Consider the following 15,452-nt stretch of genomic DNA (forward strand, 5'->3'; position numbering starts at 1 on the left):
TATATATTTAAAGTGTAACTGATAAAAATGTTGATATTCATGTTCCATCGCTATTAAGTACTGCTCTGAAATTATATATTATTATTATTATATATTATTAAAATTATATATATATTTAAAGTGTAACTGATAAAAATGTTGATATTCATGTTCCATCGCTATTAAGTACTGCTCTGTCTTCTCAACTGAAGTTTCTTTTCTCTTCTTCGGGATGTTTTAGAGTGCAACCACTGTCAAGGAATCAGAACTTGTTGCAAATAATGGTCGTAATCCAAACTGGAGGTTTTAGTCATCTTAAATTTACATAATTAGCATTCTGAAAAGGGACCCGCTTTGACCTAAAGGCAAAAATTGCCTGCGCTTTTCTGACGGAACTGCTTTTGTGGAGAGTTGAGATGTTGTTCAGGGGGATTGGCAAATCTGCCAGACAATCTGATGAGTACAGTTTTTATTGTTCTGCCAATGATCCAAACCAGCTGCATTAGTGGTCCATAAAAATCCTACCAAAGTGGACAAACACCTTCTTGAAGCAATAAAGATAAAGTCCACTCTTCCTCCTCAGATCTACATATTTGAGAATAACATCTACTATCAGTCAGATGTGAAGAGCAGCTCTCTGAGAATCACCTCCTCTGGGATGGAGGGCGCCATCTTCAACGGGATAGCTGACTGGCTGTATGAAGGTGGGTTCATTTAGACCAGTTCTCTGGATGTTTGGGCTTTCAAAGCAAACTGTGGCTTTGATGGCTGTTTGATGCAGATTAATTCTTGGAGAAATCACCACACTTGTCCTTCCCTCAGATGTTTAAACGGGCAATATTATACACTGTCCATCCACATAATGACATTTTATAGCACAATCAAGTAACTATGTTAACTTCATGAAAAAAATGCTACTTATATAAAATATTATTTGACTTTGTAATTTAACGCCTTCAAATTGGGCCTCTGTCTCTTTAAAAACTCCCGCTCTTTTGGTCTTCTATTTACCCTTTAACAACGTCTTTATCGGTGTTTCATGTAAAAGTAGTTTGCATAATGAGCTCATCAGATGCCCAGCTCTACCTGGTGTTTGCTAATTCCTCCTGGCTAGTCTGAAGGAGCCGAGTTGGAGAGTCAGCGAGGCAAAAGCTCAGAACCTTAGACACTGCAGCTCAAAGGAGGAGTTTCGTCCTCAAAGGCGGGGCTAGCGCCACCCAGGCGTTTTGCACAACTGAGTGGTTGCCATGGGAGATTAAAGTATTTCTCAAACATTCATGAAAAAAATAAATAAATAAAAATCAAGGCAACATTTCAGATGTGTTTTGATGAGTAAGTAACATAACATAATGTAAAGCTGGAAAAAAAACCAATCTATTTTACGTAATACTGACAATTTAAGAGGGAAATTTGTTGCAGTCACAATTGGTGGATACAGTTTAGTGTGAAAAATCAGGTTTTCCAAAGCTTTGTTTTTGGTGTTCAGACTGCAGGAGAGCAGATGAGACAAACTAAAGAGATTAGTTATGGAAAACAAGCCAGCCTCTGCAATCCTTGAAGTGTCTGGGAAAGATTTGGACAAGCAGCAGCACAAAAAAAAACCTGGCAGATGAAGGACATTTGGTGATTCTGCTTTTGTTTGTCTTAGCAACGTATAATCAGTTGGCTGTTATTCTCGACTAATCTTGAGACTCCTTGCAGGGGCAGCTTACATAATTAACCAGACAATTAAAGAACAAGGGGGATTTTAAATGAGTTTTGTTTTGTCAGAGGAGATACTCCACTCACACCTGGCTCACTGGTGGTCGCCTGACGGAGAGCGGCTGGCCTTCCTGAGGATCGACAACACCCTGGTGCCTAACATGGCTCTGCCACAGTTCACTGGCAGCACTTACCCCCGAGGAATCCAATACCCCTACCCAATGGTAAGGGTTCGTAAAATCTCAGGCAACTGATGAGTGCACAAGCTGTTTTTGAAAAAAAAAACCCAAAAAAACATGCAAATTTTTTTGTGGAATTTTCAAATTAAATTATGTTTTCTTGTTTCTTGATAAATTTGTGATGAAAAATAAGAGTTTTGAAGCATTATGTATTTTCTGGGCACCAGTAGTGCTATGAAATGGCACTATTTGTCCTCAAAGGCGGCACCTTCTGTCGTCATAAAAATGCTGTGTTTATCAAACAAAATTATTATACACACAGTTAGGGGAAGAAATTTGTCTTCGCAATTTGAAAACTTGAAATTGGGCCTCTGTCCCTTTAAGAGAGGGACAGAGGCCCTTTCCAACACTCTTTCCAACACGTCGTTTGTAGCACATCATCACAAATTTTTACAATTGACAACAATACTATACTAGTCTGACTTTGACTAGTACATACACGGGACTAGTCAAAGTCAGACTGCTTGGAACGAAAATGGGAAGAAATAAGGAAAGACTCAAGACATTTGCACCATTAATTTCTTTTCTTCCTTATATACCTAATCTGTTTTTATGCTTTCTACTTCAGGCCGGTCAGAGGAACCCAACTGTCAAGCTATTTGTTGTCAACCTGTTTGGCATTACGAACACTCAGGAGCTCCATCCCCCAGATCAGCTCAGACTCAGGTGAAGACAGATAAACATCTGTACAGTATTGGGAGCATCAAAACATCCAATCATTTTGTTTTATTGTTCCATCTGATTATCAGAGAGTTCTACATTACCATGGTGAAGTGGATAAACCACACACGCCTTGCTGTGCGGTGGGTCAACCGTCCCCAGAACGCCTCCCTTCTGACGGTCTGTGAAGCAACAACTGGAGTCTGTCACCAGGTCTGAGAGTTTCTTTTCAATGTTTTTGAAAATATGAACATTTCTTTTCGGAACTCTTTTTGCCAGCTTTAGCACAAAAGCTAAAACGAGCTAGCTTTAGCTTTAGCTTTTGAGTAAAGTTTAACTAAACTTGCTGTGACCTTACAGTTTAGCTTTTAAAACAGTGTTCTGCACTGCTTTCTAAGACTTTAAGTGGGAATTTTGAATTGACTGAAAGTTTTAATTTCTTTCAAACTGTTTTTCTTTAGGCATTTTTCCCATTTCTTACATTTCTGCAATTGACTTCAAATTATTCTGTAGTCAGTATTCACACGGCGCTTTCACAGGAAATGCTAATTGGTCTAGTTGCATTTTTTTTCCTTTATGCCAAAGATTTCAGGGATGTTAGCATGAATATCTGAACAAAAGTAGAAAACTTCTCGAGTGCTTTTATTAGCCTTGGAGGATTTATCATGTCAGGGTTTTTTTTTCTAAATAAAGGACACATCTCTTTTTGATGATGCTTAAAGTTTGTTTATTGAGGACTGGCTTTGGTGAACGCATGTCCTTGTAGTTTTATAAAAATGTGTTGCAAAGCTCTTTAACTGAGTTTTGAGTTCTAAACCTAACAGTTTTTTTTGTTAGTTTTAAAAATCATATTAAGTAAATAAAGAAAAAGAAAATACAAAAATAAAACTTACAAAATGAAAGCTGCAATAATTTAATTTACATTTAATGTGCTAATCATCCTGTATTTTCTTGTTTGTATACCCTAACACGTATATTTCTGAAAAATGCAAATACTTTTTAAAATATGTGCTTTTTACCGTAACTTTTTTGTATTATCCTCATATTTCTAGCTAATTTTATGCATCTTCTGAAAAAATATATATGTAAAAACATTAAATTATGTCAGTGTAATTTTAATACATTCAAGCATGATTCAAACAATACATGAGAATAAATTGGATTTCATTTATGTGTTATGCTTTTTTTCTTTACTTTCACATTGTATTTTATTATTATATTATTTTTGCTTGTAAAACTGTACTTTCTTTATTTAAATCTTGCATGTATGCCAATAAAAGCTGCTTTTTCTTCCTCAGAGACATGAAGAGTCCTCAGACACATGGCTCACCAGGCAGGTAAATAAAGAAATTCAAATTATTTAACAGTTATATGCAAGTATACAATTTCAAGGTAAAAACGTTTTTTATTGGAAATATCCCCCCAAAATCCAAAAAGCTCATCTGTATCTAAATTTAAGTAGAAGACAATCTTTAACCTGAGAAATGATTAAAAGGTTGCAGAAAAAGGACCCACATGACGCAAAAACTAAAGATTTGCGTCATGATTTGTGTTAAACCTCGTCCGCAAGCAAAATCAACGCAAATATTCCCACAAATTATGATAAGAATCACCCAGAAAAATCGACAGACAGATATGAAACCAGGAAGCATTCATGCTGAAAATGTTTCGCCTCCCCGTTTCTCCCCCACAGAGTCAGGAGCCGCTGTTCTCAGAGGACCTGAGCAGGATTTTCCTCATAATGCCTGTCAGACACGGAGGTCACAGAGACTTCCACCACGTCGCCATGTTCTCTAAAAAGGTGACTGAAAACAGACTTTGTTTCCTCGTTCTCTACGTCTCTCTTGTGCCATTTCTGTCCTCCAGCAGCAGAAAATATCCAGGCAATAAGACTCAGAGCAAGGAAAGGATTTATTTCCAGGGAGATCTTATCATGGGGAGCTTTGATTTTAATCCCAGCCATGCTGCTTTTCCGACAAATGCTGCTGTAATTTAAAATCAAATCCCTTCAAGGGAACATTGTTCATGTCTTAACCCTGCATTCTGCTGCAGGTCAGATTCCACATTTTAACATTTTATTCACAACCAATAGAACTGAACCAACTATTTATTCCAGCTGAAGCTTCATTGTAATTTCAGAACAAACTAAACCCAAACCTCAACAACAGAAAAATTGGACAACAGTTGTTGACCCATTTAATGCTGGGCAATAAATCAACCACAATATACATCATGATAGACACGTGATCAATATTAATAAAGAATATATCTGGTAGAATGTTCAATATTCAATAATGTTAAGAATATGAACTGAACTCTGAGCCAGAACCGCACAGCATTTTGGGAGATATAGCAAGCTAAGCTAGGTTGGTGGTATCAACTAACTCACTCTTTGGTTACCTAGCAAGAACCCGTTAATTAACTTGCACAGCAGCAGTTTCAGGTTTTGTCACCGTGTCTCATAACTGCTTAAAAAATCAAAAAACAGCATGGAGTGAAAACTGTGGATAAAACAGGAAAGGTCACGGCAGTATTTCTGATATTTGAAACAAAAAACTAATCAATAATTATTGATAGACTGATAACTTGTTAGGGTTTACAGCCGTATCATCCAGCCCTACCAGAAAATATGAATCTTATTCCTTAGCCCTTTCCTATAGACTATATAGTGATTAGTTACAGAATATAACTCCCTTGGTTTTTGTCCAACTCTGAAACGCAAACAGCAACAACTTTTTTTCTATTTCAGTCGAGAAGTGACCCGGTTGAAGTTCGCCACTTAACATCTGGAAACTGGGAGGTGATCAGAATCGTAGCTTACGACGAAAGCAAAAACCTCATGCAAGTATTTTTTATTTTTTTACTAAATGTTGGGACAACTGTTGCAATTCTCTCAATAAATTCCAATCAAACTGATGTTTTATTGAGTATATAGCCAGAAAAATGCAGTAGCTCTGTGACCTTGTCCTAGTTTTAACAGCTTTGCTTTGCTTCCCACAGATACTTTCTGAGCTCTGAGAAGGCACCACAACAGAGACATTTATACAGGTGAAAACCATCGAGTCCGCTTTATGTTTGTTTCCCCGTTTTCAGAAAAGATAACAGGCACATTTTGGTCCCCATTTCCTCCGCAGTTTGTCGACCAATGGCTCATTTTCAAAGGAATGCCTCACCTGTGACATGAAGGAAGACTGCTTGTTCTTCGACGCCGACATCAGTCCAAACGCACAGAACGCCATCCTGTACTGTCAAGGTCTTCGACATTCACCTCTCCCTGCAAACATGATGAACCGAATGAACACAGATGTTTCTGAAACAAAAGTTTCTTAATCAAGATTAAGAATCGTTCTGAAAGTAGACACGGTGGAAGTTTTAAGCAAAGATTTACTCTAAGCCCAAAATAGGACCAACAGCAGCTCTAAGTTTCTAATAATGTGTTAAGTATCACAATTAAATGTTTGACTTTTATTGAAATAAAATTAAATTGGGTTTACTTTTCATTTTTGCAAATCACCTGATCTGTAGTATTTACGTTCCAGGTCCTGGTATTCCAGCTGTGCTGCTTCTCAGTTTCAGCAACATGGACTGTAAGTATTTTTTACTTTCGTGGTTCGGAACTACGCTTTCTTCCCCCCCCCCCTCGCAGCTGTTGTGAAACAGAAAACAGCTTTGCAGCATTTAATTAATTCTTTTTTTTTTTTGAATGCCAGCTGAATGTGATGCAGCACAGATGTGTTGATTTTAACATGGAAAGATGCGTTGAAAATGAATTTAAAAGTAAAGTGATTTCTAAGTGGCTTGATGAGTGAATTGGAGAACAGAAGAACATAAATGTGTTATGATGCAGGTCAAAAAAATTTGAATAACCAGTGAAAAATCAGATATTTTGAGATGTGGTTCAACAGAATAATAAAAAAATTAAAATAAACTGGTGAAACAGGACTGGATAAAAAAAATCATGATACCTCTGTAAAAGGTTGAAAATAATTTAAACATAAAAACGAGTAATGTACGAGATATAAAGAATGACATCACTCAGAGCACAAAGCATAGAATTAGACTAAATAGATCTGCCCTTATGGATCTGGAACATTGTCACCAATACCCAATATAGTTTTTGTTTCAATATCAAGACCGATACGGATTTTAAGATCAGACCGGTGCATTTTGTTCATTTTACATTATGTTTCGCTGTTTTCTTGGGCTTTTTCTCTAAATGTAACCATCTTGTTTATGAAAAATAAAAACACCAGTTATATTTCCTAAATATATGAACAACAGTTGTTCTGTAATCATTTATCTTTGGCAGCATACTTCATCCTGGAGAGCAACGTTCCTCTACGATCTGCGCTGGACGCCAGAAGGACGTCTAAGACGGATTTCCTGAATGTCACTCGGGACAATTTTGGTATAAATGATCCCTCAACAGTTTGTGCGTGTGTGTGTGTGTGTGTGTGTGTGTGTTTGTTTCTGGCGTCCGTCCCGACCTACTTTACATTTTTTTTAAAACCTCCTGTGGGTCACCTCTGCACCAGGTAATGTTTCTGTCTCTTCCCGCAGAGCTGCCTCTGAAGCTCATTTATCCTCCTGACTTCTCAGACTCCTACCTCTACGGCCTTCTCCTCGTCATGTGAGCCCTCCATACTGTATTGCATTTGCATGTTTGCGATGTCACATTGATCCTGGGCTCAGTTTGACAAGGACAACAAAACACTTCTCTCCCAGTTTGCTAAGATACCGTTTTTACGGCAACTAATCTAAGATGAAAGGCAATTTACTCAGGCTTCACGCTGATTAGATCTGTAAAAGCACATTACTGTGAATAATTTCTTTTACTGCTCAATCCAAATCTAAAGATGTTGGAAAATCCAACTTAATTGAAGTGCATTTTCCCAAAGGAAATTGTTGAATTATTCTTTTTAACCTATGCCATAATTGTTTGCACCCATAACAAAGCCTTTTTTTTGTTGTTGCGGAAGACTTTTATATATATACTAACCTTTTTCTTTGAATTTTGACTCAAAACTGGGATCAAAGTCAAACATTTGGAGATTAAATCAGAATTCACAGATCAACGCCAAAATTCTGAGATTAAAATGAAAATTCTGAGATTACAGAATTCTGAGACCAAAGTAAAAAATTCTTTGAGTTAAACTACTGAAAAAGGATGAAATAAAGAAAACTACAACTTAGGAAATATATTCCTTTCTTGACACCCTTTTATTTAAATATGCAACTATGTAAATATGCCTTTATAGATGGGAGTGCTAAAAAAAAAAAAAAAGAAGTAGAAGTGTTTATATTCCATGTGGAAAATCAGACTATGCAATGTGCATAGACATTGCATAGAAAATCTATGCAATGTGCATAGATTACACACAATATTGTGAAGGAATCCAGAGGTGCACAATGGAAGAAGGGACCCAAGCGAAGATTTTCTTTTAAAACGCCACATTCCTACTTTAGCTGCAGACCTTGTTCCTTTTACTCTTTTCTATTCATCACATCTGTTGGTTCCATGAGCTACTGCTAATATTATTTTCATCATTCTCAGTTGCATCTCTCCCCAACCTTTTGGGTTGCGACTGTAATCGCTCTAGCTCCTCTTCTCTCTTGCCTTCTCCCTACTCTCATTTCTTTCTAGAATATTTGCTTCTGCAATAAATTTGCCTGTTTTTTAGGAGCTCCTTCTTTCCTATGGAGGATTGATCCTGCAAATATTGGCAATAAAAATAGAAATAATAAATGGATTGATGAGGTAATTAATGTGGCAAATATTGCATGTAAAAAATTTAAATGAAAGCTTTCCCAACTTAGAGTTTGGATCTTGATGTTGAGCCGTAGGAGAGAAGTTGACTCTAAATGAATCCACCCTTTCCCTCGGTCACTTTGCCTCCCAGATAAAGCCAGAGTCAAGCAGTGAGTAAATCAGAAATGTTTCTTGGCAGAGGCAGCGCTCCAGGAGAACAGGCGGTGACGGAGAAATTCGGGTTGAATTGGGACTTGGTGCTTGCCGTATCGGAGCAGATCATAGTGGCTCAGCTCGACGGCAGAGGACCTGGGTTTGGTGGTCAAAGGTGCAACAATATTTCATTTTTTTTTTTTTTTTATAGCACTACTGATCTATATTTTTCTTCCTGACAGTTTTCTTTTGTATTTCCAGGTTGCCTGAGCAGGTTTACCACAGACTTAAGACGGTGGATGTCGAGGACCAGATAGCGGCTCTGGAGTATGTTGAAAACATCAGCATTGTTACTGAAGTCAAAATTAGCTCAAAGAAAATGTATATTTTAAGTGTCTCATTTTGCTCTCCGTTGACACAGGAACAATTTTTCTGCTCTGTGCCACACAGAAGCAGAGTTTTAGGGGACTAAACATTTTCCTTTCAAACGGGTTTAAGTGAAGATTCCTCTTTTGTCAAAATGCTAACATATTAGCTCAACCCTTAACCCCAGGCAGGTCATACAGGTCAAAAATGCTGGATTACATGTTTGTTTTGTAGTTTACTAGGTTTATAATCCAAAGTGACACGAAGAAGGTCGACTCTGGCAATATATTATTTATCATTTTTATTTTCATTCTGACCCTGATCTGAGTTAAATATGCCAAATGATAATGTAATACAACCTTTTTGTTTTTGTTCAGATTCCTGGTGAAGCTGCCATATGTTGATCGGACTCGTATTGGAGTTTATGGACAGGTTAGTCTCGTCTGTCCAGCTATAGTTCAATACCTCAGTCTATAGCAGACGTCTGCAGCCTTTACAATTCTAAGAGCCATGTCTGCCTTTAGACCAGCTAAACAAAACTTCCTCAGAGGTGCAAAAAAAAATATATATATATATGAATATTTACTGTAGAACCACATATTATTTCTGTTTTGGGGGTTTAAGATAAAGGAAAACATTAAAACATTTGCAGAAAAGAGGATGGATATGTTTCCTTCAGTGGGATTTGTAAATTAATGAAAAATGAAAAAATGTAATGACAAAATAAAAATAGATCTAAACCAAAATGGCTGGTATTTTTACTATCCTTCTGTTGTGGAAAATCTACTTAGTACACAAAAACATGGCCTTAATGTCCATTTGTTATTAAATTTAAGCCAGAGTTGTTAGGATTATGGAAGAGAAAGAGCCACTTGTGGCTTCAGAGCTGCAGTTTGCAGACTCTTGGTCTATAGTACCTTGGTAATGTAAGCAACATTTGTTTTTGTAACAGGGAAGAATTTATATAAATTTTCATTTAACTCCTACAAAGTACTGAATGTTGTATTACAGGTTAGGAAAGCCTATTAATTCTATAATTTGTCACTTTACACATGCTGATTTGAACTCAAGGTTTCAGGATAAAATCTGTTTTCAGTGTTTTTTCCCATTACTGACTTTCCTCTGCAGGGTTATGGGGGTTACATCACTCTGATGATGCTGGATTCAGAAAGGTTGATAAGATGTGCAGCTGCTCAGGCTCCCATCATTGACTGGACCATGTATGGTAGGTAAAATACTACAAACTTTGAGGAAAAATACATGTTTAATACCTGTGCTGCTGAACCACCAGCTCTGTGAATGTAGACTTTCTCATTTGTCTCATCAGGGTAGGGGGACTTTAATTATACTTTGGCTCTGTGTTTAGGGATTTAGGCTCAGAGAAATTCTAAGATGAAAAGCTCCTGCATTTATTAAAAGTGTGTCGTTGAGTCGCCTTTAATCAACCTCTCCCTGCTTCAATTTCAGCCTCAGCCTTCTCAGAGAGATACTTCGGCTTGCCTTCAACAGAGGACAGCAGATACCATGTAAGCTTTTTGCTAATTATAATCCTGCTGCTTATTACTGTATGTCCCAGTGGAGATTTGTTCAAATCTGGGGTTAGAGCTGCAAATACCTACTTTGTCTCCCTTCAGGTTTATAAACCGCAAAAACAAACAAACCAAAACACTGAATTGATCTTCCCGTAAATCGAATGACGCATACTAAAATGAGAGTTGTCATTGGAGCTTTTGTTCCAGTGTCAAAGGTGAAACACTCTGTCCAGAGGTCTCTTTTATAAAGCTCGCACATGGATTTTATAAACTTTATCTCTTATTGTTACATTTGTATTGTTTATCACCATAGCATTTCAACTAATTATCAATTTTCCCTTGGGGATCAAGAAAGTATATTCTACTCTAGCTAGTGAGCTATTTTTGGACTACTTGATAGCTAGTGATGACTACATAGCTTGCTAAAAAGCTAGCTAGCTATTTCTGGACTTTAAGATGGTTAGCACTAGCGACCCAGATAGGTAGATAGCTAGCTAGCTAGATTGATAGATGTGTGATAGATATTTCTGTTCTATAAGATGTCTAGCAGTAGCGAGATAAATAATAATAATTGCTTTTATTTATAATGTCCTTTATATCAAATCGAGATCTCAAAGAGCACATTTATAGGCTGATGTCAAGCTACTGGATTGTAGCCACGGTTGCCCTGAGACAGTCTGAAGGAAGACAGGCTGGCATTTTGCGCCATTTCCTCTTATTCTGACTAGCACCAGCAGGCAAGACGGATGAAGTGTCTTGACCAAGGACACAATGAAAGAGGCGGGCGGAGCAGGAATTGAGCTGGCAAAAAAAAAAAAAAAAAGAGACTGAGGAAGTGTGAATGAGGTGGAGGGCACGCACAAAAACCATCACCTGACCCACACAAACACAACCACGACAAAACCAACATACATCTGACCCACACGCAAAGATCATTTTTCTGTCTTTTTTCCCCCTCATTCTAGTAAAGCAATAAATACACCTCAGGATACACACATTGTGGACACCTGCAGCTTACACACCTAATTTGTGTAGTTCTCCTTTTCAAGAGTCCACAAATTATTAGTAATTATTAGATAATATTATGACTCTACTGTGTCGAGGAGAGGCACATTTTTTAACTGGAATTAATCACAATTTCAGGGTCATCCTAACACCTGACAGCTGACCTGTTTACATTTTCCATTCAATATTATCATTCATGGTTCTGATTGTCATTGTCTATTGAATCCTTGGTGCAACCTTTAGCCTGAAAACAATAACAATGAGCATTTTATGCCTCTTTCCACTCACAGGTTCTCTTTAGTAAAATAATGTTGCGTATTTGTTATGTTGTGTCTTCAAAAGCTCCTGTAGCAATAAAGAACTAGGCAGTAGGTGTGGAAATGCCAGGCGTTTAAACCTAAAAACCTTTCCCTCGGCTGCCCTCTGCATGAAGGTTGCAGTGTATTTTTCCTGCGAAGTGGGTTGCTTATAACTGGGCCAGACTGCTCTATTTTTGTGTCTCTCGCAGCAGGAGGTGGGAGATCTGCTTTAAATGAAATTCAGAAGATAAAAAAGGGGGGGGGAAATGTTACACTGATCTGATCAGAAGAAATTCGTTTTACTAAGAGTGACAGAGTATGAAATAGTCAGGTCGTGGACGACTTATTCATGATGTCTTCAGGTCCAAATCCCAGCAGGGAGTAAGTGAATAATGGGAGAGAGAAGTTGGGAATTCCTCCAGCTCTACAGCTAATCATTCCCCCGGGAGGAAGGAATCCTAAATAGTGTCTGGCTTTTTGTTTCAAGGAGTTTAAATGATGTCTCAAAGGTGGAAGCTGGTGCTTAACCTTAAAAAAAAAAAAAAAAAAAAAAAAAGAAAGATTTCTTCGGTTTCAACCAGAGAAGAAACCCAATTTCTAGGTGCCCACTAATTTATGTCTGTGAGCTAATTTTATGTGTCTGACGTAAATTTAATAATTATTATGAGCAAATTCAGCAGTTATTTATATCAAGGTTTTGCTACATGTACAAAAATATGCAAACATTATTACAATTGTAGCACAGTTCAGGAGTATTCATAATAATAAAAATGGTAATGTATATTATGCATATTAACAAGGTTGAGCCCTCATACATCAAGACTTTTGAGTTTTTACAAATAAGAAAAAAATATGCTTTAAGCAATTTAATTGTCCTCAATTGTTTTTTTCAAATTTTGGAATGTGTGCTATTTAACCTAAAGCTCTTATTCTGAAGGTTTGCAGGAAGTTCTGACCTAATTCATCTGTTGTTTTACAAAAGAAACAAAACACGTGGGATATACAGTATTTGACGATTATAAGCAGATATTTTGGTTCAGTGCTGCTAGTCCAAGGAATCTGAAAGTTGGAAAAAAACAAAAAACTCCAGTCTGAATCTCGCAAACAGTTATCTGACGTAGCATTAGCAAGAAAACAAAATCATCTTTACACTTTTAAAGTCTAAGTTACTACTCTAAATTACGGTAATCATATTGTTCCCATTAAAAGCCATATTCATAGATTCCCAGATTAAGCTGATATACCTTTAATTGTTTTAACCTACATGTTTTTATACTTATTTTCAATTAGTAGAATGGATAACGAATCCCTACAATTGACATAACATCGATATTGATTCCGAGGTGATGTAAAAGGTCATACTCTCCGCACTTTCTAGAAGTTTATCCAATACTTTCTGGATTTCTGGTGTTATTTTTAATATGCAGTTTCAGTAATCTTACTTACATTTCATTTTCAGGCATCCAAAGTGCTGCCCGGCATGAAAGGTCTTGAGGGAGGAACTCTGTTTCTGGCCCACGGCACTGCTGACGGTACCAACATCTCTGACCTCTTCATGCTGAAAACAGATTTCAAAAGTCCTGTTATTGCTGTAATGTGTGTTGTAAAATGCACTTGAATGACAAAATGTCTTCTTTTATTTTTTTTCTTGTCACAAATATTATTTAACATGGAAGTTTGCTGTGTTTTCGTCCACAGCGAACGTTCACTTCCAACACTCGGCCGAGCTCATTAAACATTTAATAAAGATCGGAGCCAACTACACTATGCAGGTAATTACCGCCCCTTTTTAATGCAAAATGGATTAAAAAGGAGAACATAGAACGAGATTTTAAACACCTTGCATCAACATAACTTACAATAAAACATGTTGAAAGTAGAGGAGCTAACTCTACTTGTCTTCGGTTGTACTAGCACCTCTAAAAGATTTAGATTTGTAAGGCAGAGAAAATTGTAGTTTTATATTTCTGTATCTCACTCAGTAACAGTTATGCACTTTCAGCTAAATGCAAAAAGAACGTAGTAAGTAAATGGGTTTCAGCTCAGTTCCCCATGTTGATAATGTGGTACTTTTGGAAACAGGACATTTTGTGAAGATCTCCAGATAATAAACCTTGAACAGAACAATAGAAGAAGAAACGTCTTGTGTTTGTATTTTAAAGTTTCTTGAACTGGGCAGAAAAGGCTGTGACTGAATTCGTTTGTTTGTCTGTTTTTTCTTTTCTCCATCTCTTGCCGAACTCAGATCTACCCGGACGAAGGCCATTTCCTGTCGACACGCAGCCGGATTCAGCTGACTCACTCTCTAATTGGATATTTCAGGGGCTGCTTGCTTGACACGTCATTGTTGCTCGAACAGCGGGACAATGAGTGAAAGGAGGACGGGGTTTATTAACATGTGCGGAAGACCAAATGTGTCTGTTCTAAGCCAGTAGCGCCACATTTGAAGGACAAAATCAGTTTCTGTGTGATATATCAGACATATCCAATATGCTCTCACAGTCCAGCAGCTGTACATTCAGTGTTGTTAACCAGACTGTTGTTATCAACCCGACTGGGAATTTTAAGGCCGAAGTTGCTCTAATACAACAAAAACATTGTCCCCTTCAAGATAATTCATCAATTTAGTAAGATTGTTCTGATTTATTTAGTTTAAAAATCCAATACCAAAGTATTTTTTTACAGTAGAATAAACAGAAATAAGTGTCTTCAGGTCCTTTTTCAAAGAAGAGGAACCAAAAGACTAAAATTGGAATGAAATGTTAATCGACTAATCTTCTGAAAGTACAAGTATCAGGCCTTTTTCTCTTGAGGTCACTTCCTTAAGTTTCCTCGCGGGGGCGCTGTACACATGATTGAAGACAACTTCAGAAGCAGAAGAAGAGTAAGATGACCAAAACTTTGAAAAAACAAAGAAGAAACAGTAATCTCTGTAAACTTTTGGATTGCCTTGACACTTTTTATTAGCATTTTGGATTTTTTTTTTTTTAAACATAAAAGATATATAAGTTTAGGATTGTTTTGCGTTTATTTATGGTCACAGAGTAGCTATGCTGAGATAGTATTTGTACGGTGGAGCATCATTGGGTGTTGTATTTTAGCGTCAAGTTCACTCAAAATTTGCTGAATTTAAATACATGAAACTGGCTGTTATATGATTTTTAAAAACAGGTTTTTGTGTTTTGATGATTTTCTTTAACATCCACAAATTAAGATGGAAACAAATTTGAACTATATAACGCTTATGAAGAAATATGTTTTCACTAAAATAGGACATTACACCTTTGCACTGCACAATACTTTTTTGTTTTTATCCCAAAGTGAAATTAAATTTGTAACTCATATTAGTAGCTTTAAACAATCATTGTGAATTGTCGGCCGAAAACTCCTCTGATAGCAGTCAGTCTTGCATCAAATCTGGAGAAGCCTCTGACTAAAGACTACTGCTGTATGACATGCTATTTCTAGAATACGTTTTCTATGTTCAGTTTTGCTAAACCATTGACATTCCAATCCAATTCTTTACAATTACAATTACATATCTTTACTTTCAAATGTATAATTTAAAAATCTATTGTCTGAAAAAGAAAACACAGTTGTTTTGTGTACTTTTTATTCCAAATAGATGCATTCCAACCAGAGGTGGGGACTCGAGTCACATGACTTGGACTCGAGTCAGACTCGAGTCGTTAAAATCACGACTTGAGACTTGACTTGAAAAAATTCTCAAAGACTCGGACTTGACTTTGACTTTCATGCCATTGACTTG

General features: G+C 36.9%; 1 protein-coding gene across 2 annotated transcripts in view; it reads left to right on the forward strand.

Moving 5' to 3' along the window:
• Nucleotides 1-15,030, forward strand: part of LOC114140832 (inactive dipeptidyl peptidase 10-like) — a 58,879-nt gene extending 43,849 nt beyond the window's left edge. For both annotated transcript variants that reach the window (XM_028011085.1, XM_028011084.1), the window contains exons 8-27: nucleotides 563-683; nucleotides 1,750-1,904; nucleotides 2,488-2,585; nucleotides 2,669-2,792; nucleotides 3,878-3,916; nucleotides 4,273-4,380; nucleotides 5,329-5,420; nucleotides 5,580-5,627; nucleotides 5,714-5,832; nucleotides 6,119-6,166; nucleotides 6,889-6,987; nucleotides 7,140-7,209; nucleotides 8,528-8,656; nucleotides 8,743-8,808; nucleotides 9,225-9,279; nucleotides 9,976-10,072; nucleotides 10,315-10,373; nucleotides 13,143-13,215; nucleotides 13,382-13,455; nucleotides 13,929-15,030. In XM_028011085.1, coding sequence (XP_027866886.1) covers nucleotides 563-683; nucleotides 1,750-1,904; nucleotides 2,488-2,585; nucleotides 2,669-2,792; nucleotides 3,878-3,916; nucleotides 4,273-4,380; nucleotides 5,329-5,420; nucleotides 5,580-5,627; nucleotides 5,714-5,832; nucleotides 6,119-6,166; nucleotides 6,889-6,987; nucleotides 7,140-7,209; nucleotides 8,528-8,656; nucleotides 8,743-8,808; nucleotides 9,225-9,279; nucleotides 9,976-10,072; nucleotides 10,315-10,373; nucleotides 13,143-13,215; nucleotides 13,382-13,455; nucleotides 13,929-14,057 — 1,803 coding nt within the window. In that variant the 3' untranslated portion in view covers nucleotides 14,058-15,030. The remainder of the gene's footprint in view (nucleotides 1-562; nucleotides 684-1,749; nucleotides 1,905-2,487; nucleotides 2,586-2,668; nucleotides 2,793-3,877; nucleotides 3,917-4,272; nucleotides 4,381-5,328; nucleotides 5,421-5,579; nucleotides 5,628-5,713; nucleotides 5,833-6,118; nucleotides 6,167-6,888; nucleotides 6,988-7,139; nucleotides 7,210-8,527; nucleotides 8,657-8,742; nucleotides 8,809-9,224; nucleotides 9,280-9,975; nucleotides 10,073-10,314; nucleotides 10,374-13,142; nucleotides 13,216-13,381; nucleotides 13,456-13,928) is intronic.
• The last annotated feature ends 422 nt before the right edge of the window (nucleotides 15,031-15,452 follow it).

The sequence above is a fragment of the Xiphophorus couchianus genome, chromosome 24, assembly GCF_001444195.1.
Source record: "Xiphophorus couchianus chromosome 24, X_couchianus-1.0, whole genome shotgun sequence".
Lineage (NCBI taxonomy): Eukaryota > Metazoa > Chordata > Actinopteri > Cyprinodontiformes > Poeciliidae > Xiphophorus > Xiphophorus couchianus.